At 43.1% G+C, this 9673-nt stretch overlaps 2 protein-coding genes across 2 annotated transcripts; both read right to left on the bottom strand.

Annotated features, from left to right (window-relative positions):
* Positions 1 to 557: 557 nt before the first annotated feature.
* Positions 558 to 1799, bottom strand: LOC311063024 (E3 ubiquitin-protein ligase TRIM35-like; the record flags this gene model as incomplete). The annotated part of the gene is made up of 1 exon (XM_084082240.1): positions 558 to 1799. The coding sequence occupies one exon, from the start codon at positions 1797 to 1799 to the stop codon at positions 558 to 560; it is 1242 nt and encodes a 413-aa protein (XP_083938366.1).
* Positions 1800 to 7852: 6053 nt separating this feature from the next.
* On the bottom strand, positions 7853 to 9199 carry LOC311063025 (E3 ubiquitin-protein ligase TRIM35-like; the record flags this gene model as incomplete). Its single annotated transcript, XM_084082241.1, has 1 exon — positions 7853 to 9199. The coding sequence occupies one exon, from the start codon at positions 9197 to 9199 to the stop codon at positions 7853 to 7855; it is 1347 nt and encodes a 448-aa protein (XP_083938367.1).
* Positions 9200 to 9673: the final 474 nt, after the last annotated feature.

Raw genomic sequence — 9673 nt, forward strand, 5'->3', positions numbered from 1 at the left:
ACAGCATCAGGGGTGAAACAGCGAGACTGCAGACCATTCATATGAACTGTCACTTCCTATACAGCATCAATTTATAACTCGGAAGCTGGCCCCTTGGTGCACACTCACAGCGGTAAAAAAAAGAAGAAATATATATATACATATATATATATAAATATTTCTGGGTAAATATGACCTTAAACATCAAACAAATGAGACAAACATGGTGTACATGTATTTATTTTATGTTTTACAATATTGCATACTAATATGTGCGAGTGACAAAAGTATGCAAACCGCTAGGATTACAGTTAATTTGAAGGAGTTAGAGTAAAATGTTTTCAATAACACAAACAACCCAAATAGTTTGACAATAGACGACAGGCAACAAAATGACAAGTAAATCAAAACAACAGGTGAACGTATGAAGGGAGAACAGGAGTTCCAACACATCATATCAGGCCGGACTCCTGCTATTTCATTACTTTTGTGAGACACTCTTGTATGTTCAAGTATGGCGTTAATTTATGAAAAACTATACAAATAAAAAACATGTGAAATATGTAGATACAAGGTTTCTACCTGAGAGCAACGATGGTCACTAGTGTGTCAGTGAAAGTGTGTGTGAAGGTGTGTAGGTTTGTGTTAGAATCCAGATCAGAGAAGGACAGCTCTCCTCTGTTCAAGTCCAAATGGACTCTGATCGTCTGGGGTTTCTGCTTCACTGAGAGAACAGTGTCAGTCACAATATTTCCTGCTGAGCAGAATGCAGAGTATTGAGCCTGACTGAACTCTCCCTGACTGAACACCAGCAACCAGATTTTACCCCCCATTTCTTCCATCACACCCACTTCCCACTCACTACTGTCTCCAACCTCAACATCCCAGCTGTGAGACCCTGAGTAAAAGCCCTCATAAGCCTGAACCCTGGCACACTCGAACCGCTCTGGGCTGTCAGGAAGCTGCTGGAAGCCCTGTCTCACACTGGTCAGATCAGCAGATGGGATGTATTCTGGATGGGCAGTATTGGGGTCCAGGACCACAGGAGTGTAAGAGACAATGTCCTTCATATTGTCCCAGACTCTGAAGGCCAGGTTGCCCAGATGCTTGGCCTCGTCTATCAGTTCTCCTGAGACTGGCCGAGGGCAGTGTGGGGTGAGCTGGACTCTTTTCATCGTGGTCTTGTAGTTCTGCAGGAACGAGACGTGGTCATCGGCTCTCAGCTGGTCCTCGGCGGCTCGGATTGCATCTGAGAGGGTCACCATGTCTCTGTTCAGCTCCTCAATCCTCTCCTTTATCTCCTGACACTTCAGTGTCTCTTCCCCCCTCAGAGCAGAGATCCTAGCCTCCTCTTCCTCTTGAAGGAACTGATGAAGTTTCATAAACTGTTCCTTAATCTGCATCTCTGTGTTCTGGGCCTGAACCTTGATATAATTTTCTGTTAGGTCGTAAGTTGTTTTAACTTCATCAAAGTCCTCCAGTTTCTCCTTTAAGGCATTCAACGATTCCCGGACTTTCTGTTTACAACGCCCCGATGCTTCGTCTACAGGTAAGAACCTGTGACCGGTGTGTATTTCTGAATACAGACACACAAGACACACCAGCTGTTCATCGTCCAGACAGAAGAGCCTGAGCTTCTCCCCGTGTGCAACACAGGAGACCTCTGAGCTCACCGATGAAGCGCTCCGGCGTTTCTCCTCCAAGAGGTTCTCACACAGGTTCTTCACTACCAGGTTTGTAGGAGGATGGTCACTGGAGGATCTTGCATTACAAACCGGACATTCATTTGATCTTTCCGTAGTCCAGGCGTTTCGGGCCATATTTTGATGGAATCGTGCACTTTACGATACAAGCATGAAATTTGGCACACAGTTAGAGCATGCCATAAGGATCATTTTTGGCTATAGGGCCATCGCAGATTTGTCCTGTGGTAACCATGGCAGCCATTTTCCAAAATGGTCTCCATCTGCTGTTATTTTACCAATAACTCAGGTGCTAGACCACCTAGGATCTTGATTCTGGTGACTAATCCTACATTTTCAAGTATGAGGAATACAGTGGTACTATTTAGAATTGTCTTGTGGTAACCATGGCAGCCATCTTTCAAAATGGCCACCACCTGCTGTCATTTTACCAATGACTCAGGTGCTAGACCACCTAGGATCTTGATTCTGGTGACTAATCCTACATTTTCAAGGATGAGGAAAACAGTGCTACTATTCACAACATGCTAGTAACTACCTAACTAACTACAGTACATGAGGAGGCTGATACTCGTGTCATATTACACCTAGAAGATGCTGTGAAGAAAGGGTATAGCAAGGTGACAATACGCACAGTAGACACGGATGTGCTGGTCCTGGCAGTAACGTCAGCCCAACGCCTCCACTTGACTAAGCTGTGGGTTGCTTGTGGAACTGGGAAAAGTTTCCGCAACTTAGCAGCTCATGAGATGGCAAGGGCATTAGGCCCAGATCGATGCTTAGCCTTACCCATGTTCCATGCCTTTACTGGATGTGACACAGTGTCATCTTTTGGAGGCAGAGGCAAGAAGACGGCATGGGAGACCTGGAAAACCTATGGTGACGTCACACGTGCCTTCAGTTCCTTAGCTGCCATCCCAGACAAAATAGATGACTGGATGGAGCCTCTGGAGCGTTTTGTGGTATTGCTCTATGACCGCACTAGCGGCCAGGCATCAGTGAACGGGCACGGAAGCAGCTATTCACCCAGAAGGGCAGAACAATTGATGGACTCCCCCCAACACGAGCTGCACTGATTCAACATACAAAGAGGGCAGCCTACCAAGCTGGCCACTGTTGGGGACAGGCGATGGTTGCAGCCCCTGAACTCCCATCCCCAGGTGAATGGGGGTGGAAGAGGAAGGATACAGGTGAATACAAATAATTGAATCCACTTCTTTACACTTGTAAACCTGTGATCTGACAATAAAGCTGATTCTAATTTTGACAGGAGGATGGGAAGTGCACTGGACCACACAGAAGCGAGCCTGGCCTTTCGGGAACTCCTCCGCTGTGGTTGCAAAAAGGGATGCAGTGGACAATGCAGATGTGTTAAGGCAGCACTTCAGTGTACTGCCCTTTGCTACTGTGGTGGACTGTGCAACTAACATTGTGTAGATTATCTGGCTTTATTGAATAGACCCCTTAACAGACGACGTCACACTGATAAGAACCAGTCTGCGCGGAACCAGTATCCGCACAATGAAACCCATTCTATCAGGTCTCGCTAGGACGCGCCTCACTAGCCAACACACAAGAGGGGGTTGGGGTGTGCTGAAATCAGCGCACCCCAAAACAACAGGTTGAGAATTGATTGCGTGAAACAATCACCTGTGCGTCCAGTCTCAATGTTGGTAAACAAATAATTGGTCTATATGCCATTAGGCTATGACTCATGAGTACTCTGCCTTTGTTGTGTCTTATAGTCCATTGAAAATAATTATGCAATACTACTACTAATAAAAGAAACAGTGGAGTACTGCATTCTTGACTCTCACGTGTCAGTTTGAAAACATCTACTGTACTACATCATTACATATTTTGATGGGTTTATTATTATTTAATTAACTGAATGCCAGATATATGTAGTTAGGTAGTAGAATGTTGTAAATAGTACCGCTGTATTCCTCATCCTTGAAAATGTAGGATTAGTCACCAGAATCAAGATCCTAGGTGGCCTAGCACCTGAGTTATTGGTAAAATAACAGCAGATGGAGGCCATTTTGGAAAATGGCTGCCATGGTTACCACAGGACAAATCTGCGATGGCCCTATAGCCAAAAATGTTCCTTATGGCATGCTCAAACTGTGTGCCAAATTTCATGCTTGTATCGTAAAGTGCACGATTCTGGCCCGAAACGCCTGGGCTAAGACAGTCTTTGCAGAAGCTGTGGCTGCATGACAGCAGAACAGGATGTTTAAATATGTCATGGCACATGGGACAGGTGAGCTCCTCTTCCAGACTAGCCAAACGTGATGCCATTTTGTCTGCAGTCACAATCCCTGGCCTGCAGTGTTCACTGAGGCTGTTACACAAGGAATACTGGAAGAGAAAACGACAACAATTAATCATCGTGGTTGTTATTGAGTGAATGAGTACCACATGCATTACACACTGACTAGAACATAACTCTCAATATATCTCTGGTGGTTCAACATGACGTGTGTCAAAACTTGGTAGGCCTACATCAGAGACATAGAACTTATAGTCTCATCAGCTTTTTATTCCAATTGAACATATTACATTATAACGTGTTACTAATTCAATCACTACAGTATATCTGAAAACAGTCAACAAACTCAGAATATTATAAACTATATTTTCTCACCTGTAATTAAGGATCCTACTCCAATGTTTTCTCAGAAGGTCACTTCGAAGAAGAGTGCAGCCTGAAAGTTGAACTGAAATAATAACAGTTGCTTATCTCTGTGTTCCTCTGTGTTCTGTGGTCTGTCTGACTCTGAGCACTGACTGAGCAGGACAGTGTGTGTGTTGTGTTGATGTAGGAGTTGTTGCAGGAGTATAAGTAGTACACCTCCCTTTTGTCTTGGAGTGGAGAAACACCTCCTCCCACCTCCTCCCAGCTCTCCACTAATTAACTGCAGTCATGGGTTCATTTCAATCAATGTTAAAGACTCATAACAAAAGCCACCTTGATGATGATGATGATGATGATGATCGAGTCAGCTGCATTTAAATAGGTGGCACATGATTCACTCAAAACATCTTAATGAATTGAATACACAGGACCACAATGGAAACAAGCCCTCAGGGCTTGTTTGTGTTACTATTTTAATAATCTTTGTAAACCGTACCTCTGTACAATCTTCAAACTGTTAATAAAGTATTCAATCAATCAATCAAAATTACGCTTGGTATTGCAGGCAGATAAATAGCATTCTGCACAAATGATTGCATCATTTCAAACTTGAGTATGGTCAAACATTACTACATTGCTGGCTTAGAATCATACCTGGGACAATTATAGGGACTCTGGTTAACTTGGCAGGCTCACAAACCACTCAGCTATGGCCGCCTGCAGATAAACAGCATCCTGCACAAAAGATTGATTCATTGCAATCTTGCGGACAGCAAAGTTAACATAGCTACCAAATCAAATGATGTTCAAACATGTGCAACCAAAAGCCTACGTCCTCCATCCATTATATCTATAGTATCTACAGCAGGGGTCTTCAACGTTTTCAGGCCAAGGACCCCCTAGCTGAGAGAGAGACGAGGCAGGGACCCCCTCTATATCGTATAAAATTGTGTTTCAGATTCAACATTTTTTGTTTACGTGGTCTGCTCTTTTTTCCCCTCACACACCTATGCCTCTTTGCCAAAAATAGCCGATCTACAAGCTCACAACGCCTCGCAACTCGAGGCGTTGTGAGCTTGTAGAGCTGCTATTTTTGGCTAAAGTTCTACTCAGAAAAGGGATGCTAGTGTTCAAGTGGTTAAGGTAAAAAAAATAAATTATGTCACACAAAGATTTGGCGGACCCCCTGTAGTAACTCTGAGGACCCCCTAAGGGTGCCGGACCCCCTGTTGAAGACCTCTGCTCTACAGCAGTGATTCTCAACGGTGTCTGGAGCAGCATCTCCCATCTGACCACCTAACACTGCAGAATGGCTGCCTTGTTAATTATTCATTTATTTCAGTTAACTATTTTTAAGACCTAGTTTTAATAGCTATATACAAATGCAGTTTTAAGTGTTTTGTACATTTACTCAAGTTTTTCGAATACAGGACTTTTGCTTGTAACAGAGTATTTCTAAATTGTGGTATTGATACTTTTACTTAAGTAATATGAATCTTAGGTACTTGTAGTGTGAAAGGTCACAGGACCAGGTCAGTTCATTTCCAGCTGCACCTCTGAAAAAATCTAGAATCTACAGAAATAATTTAATAAAACACCTGAATTAACATATAGAACTCAAAAAAGTTCTCGTCGGAGCACAGGTCTATGCCAGGTCAGATCTGTCTTGATCACATGACTATAGAAATAATGTGTGCCGAATTGCGTGCTGTTTAGACACAATCTGTAAGAGTAATATCAACAAATGTGTTTTTACAAAATTCGGCCTCCTGGTGGCGCTATAACAGGACAACATGAAAAGAGTCGCATGTCTTCCTCGGCCTAGTGGGAAAGTGCGTGCCAAGTTTCACGGCATTCAGATTCTGCGTTTATGATTTGAGACATTTTGTTCAAAACAAGCCACTCCTGCAAACTTTACATGCCAATCTTAGAATAAGACAGGTCCATGTTGATCACATGACTATACAGATAATGTGTACCGATTTGCGGGATGTTTGGACAAATACTGTAGAAGTAATATTGAGAAATGTGTTTTGCAAAAATTGGCCGATGTGAAAAATGCAAGGCAGAGGTTTTCTCTTGGCCTCTAGGGAGTGTGCGTGCAAAGTTTAATGCCGATTGGTTCAGTTATCGGCCTGTTATAGCGCCACCAGAAGGCCGATTTGATAAATGCATGGTGGCATTTCTTCCATGGCCTAGTGGCAATATGCGTGCAAAGTTTCACGGCAATTGCACGCTGTGTTGATTTGATGGATTTTGTTCAAAACAAAGCACACTTAATGACTATAGAGATACTGTGTACTGGCATGTGTGATGTTTGGACAAACTCTGCTGGAATAATAGAGCACCGAAGTCTGACGTAATTTACGAAATCTACTTGGGTTGCGGTTTTCACCCCCATTCTGACTTCCCATAGACGTCTTTAATATCGCGTCAAATAAGAACTGTGTTCCAAAAATAAACAAATGATCCCGGTGATTTGACTCTTATGGATATGAAGCATCAAATGATGGTGAGAAAACGCTAATGTTACTTCCGGCAAATGAGTTAAATTTTCTCCAGACTGTATCAAATATGAGTGACTGACTATCATAAACGATACAGAGTCACCTCCCTGACAATATCGCCGAGACAGTTTGTTTATTTTTGGACCACAATTCTTATATGAGACAATTCTAAGATGACCCAATGTTATTCTCCATGGCGAAATTACTTTACGATCCAGGGGATGAACGAGTGACGTCAGGACTTCTGTACTCTATATAAAAAATAATTGTTTTGCAAAAATCTGCGTCCTGGTGGCGCTATAACAGGCCCATGTGAAACATTTGGAGCAGAGGTTCTGCTCCGGCACCAGGGAGTGTGTGTGCGCAGTTTCACAACTATCATATCTGTTTTAAATATTGCTTGTAAGTATATGTTATTAGTTCAAACGTTGCTTTGTATTACATTAACAATATTGTAGTATGCAGCGCTCTGTTGTGTTACAATTTTATTTTTATCAAACATATGTACATAAGAAGGAATGTGCAGCAGTACAACATGAATGTGAAAACTTGTTATGTTTAGGTGATGAAATGTTTTTGTCACTAAACTCAATGAGTGATAATACCCAGTGCACTAAATGACCTGGTGACCTATGATGACGTGTCAATATTGCAATTTACTGGGAAGTTGGATTTCATATCAAAAGGGATTTATAATCTCAAGAAGATTGTCATTATTCATAAGTATACGCATGTCACAAGTCAGTTCAAAGGAGCTTTATTTCATTGTAATGAGAAAACGTCATTTAAGACACATACGTTTAAAATGTGTTATACATAGTATACATAGTGGGGAAACGTAACAAATGTAAATTTTGGCAGTAAATATTTTACGTATTTAGCTTTATCTTAATATATGCACGTTTTCATGGTGTGGTCATTTCTTATCCATTGGACGTTTGCTAAAGAGATTGTGTTGTTTATTTTAACGATCTTCTTCTGTTTTTCTAAAAATAAAATATTTGAAATATGGAGATACAAGGTTTCTACCTGAGAGCAACGATGGTCACTAGTGTGTCAGTGAAAGTGTGTGTGAAGGTGTGTAGGTTTGTGTTAGAATCCAGATCAGAGAAGGACAGCTCTCCTCTGTTCCAGTCCAAATGGACTCTGATCGTCTGGGGTTTCTGCTTCACTGAGAGAACAGTGTCAGTCACAATATTTCCTGCTGAGCAGAATGCAGAGTATTGAGCCTGACTGAACTCTCCCTGACTGAACACCAGCAACCAGATTTTACCCCCCACTTCTTCCATCACACCCACTTCCCACTCTCTACTGTCTCCAACCTCAACATCCCAGCTGTGAGACCCTGAGTAAAAGCCCTCATAAGCCAGATCCCTGGCACACTCAAACCTCTCTGGGCTGTCAGGAAGCTGCTGGAAGCCCTGTCTCACACTGGTGAGATCAGCAGACGGGATGTATTCTGAATGGGCAGTGTTGGGGTCCAGGACCACAGGAGTGTAAGAGACAATGTCCTTCATCTTGTCCCAGACTCTGAAGGCCAGGTTGCCCAGATGTTTAGCTTCGTCTATCAGTTCTCCTGAGACTGGCTGAGGGCAGTGTGGGGTGAGCTGGACTCTTTCCATCGTGGTCTTGTAGTTCTGCAGGAACGAGACGTGGTCGTCGGCTCTCAGCTGGTCCTCGGCGGCACGGATTGCATCTGAGAGGGTCACCATGTCTCTGTTCAGCTCCTCAATCCTCTCCTTTATCTCCTGACTCTTCAGTGTCTCTTCCCCCCTCAGAGCAGAGATCCTAGCCTCCTCTTCCTCTTGAAGGAACTGATGAAGGTTCATAAACTGTTCCTTAATCAACATCTCTGTGTTCTGGGCCTGAACCTTGATATAATTTTCTGTTAGGTCGTAAGTTGTTTTAACTTCATCAAAGTCCTCCAGTTTCTCCTTTAAAGCATTCAGCGATTCCCGGACTTTCTGTTTACAACGCCCCGATGCTTCATCTACAGGTAAGAACCTGTGACCGGTGTGTATATCTGAATACAGACACACAAGACACACCAGCTGTTCATCGTCCAGACAGAAGAGCCTGAGCTTCTCCCCGTGTGCAACACAGGAGACCTCTGAGCTCACCGATGAGGCGCTCTGGCGTTTCTTCTCCAAGAGGTTCTCACACAGGTTCTTCACTATCAAGTTAGTAGGAGGATGGTCACTGGAGGATATTGCTTTACAAACAGGACATTCATTTGATCTTTCCATCCACCATTCCTGCAGACAGTCTTTGCAGAAGCTGTGGCTGCAAGACAGCAGAACAGGATGTTTAAAGATGTCATGGCACACGGGACAGATGAGCTCCTCTTCCAGACGAGTCAAACAGGAAGCCATTTTGTCTGCAGTCACAATCCCTTATCTGCAATGTTCACTGAGGCTGTTACTCCAGGAATACTAGAAGAGAAAACAACAACAATAAATTATTATTCTATTTTTTTCTATTGAGTGAATGAGTTCAAGGTACAACATGCTTTTATGTAGCACATATATCCAAGGGGTGTAACATTCACCCATTCACAAACACACATTCACACACCAACGGCGGAGGAAACCATGTAAGGTAACAACCTGCTCATCAGGAGCAATTGGGGTTCAGTGTCTTGCTCAAGGACACTTTGACACTAACTCTGGGGAAGCCCGGGATCAAACTGGATCCCAAGCGGCCGTTCTACCTCCTGAGCCACTTCCGGCGTTATCATTATGAGTGGCAATAGTACTAGTTGTAGTATTACTATACTGTACTAGTATAGTGTTATTCGTCGTCGTAGTAATAGCAGCAATAGTACTAATACACTAATAATGCAAAAA

This window comes from Gymnoscopelus microlampas (assembly GCF_963454915.1).
Source record: "Gymnoscopelus microlampas genome assembly, chromosome: 16".
NCBI classification, from domain to species: domain Eukaryota; kingdom Metazoa; phylum Chordata; class Actinopteri; order Myctophiformes; family Myctophidae; genus Gymnoscopelus; species Gymnoscopelus microlampas.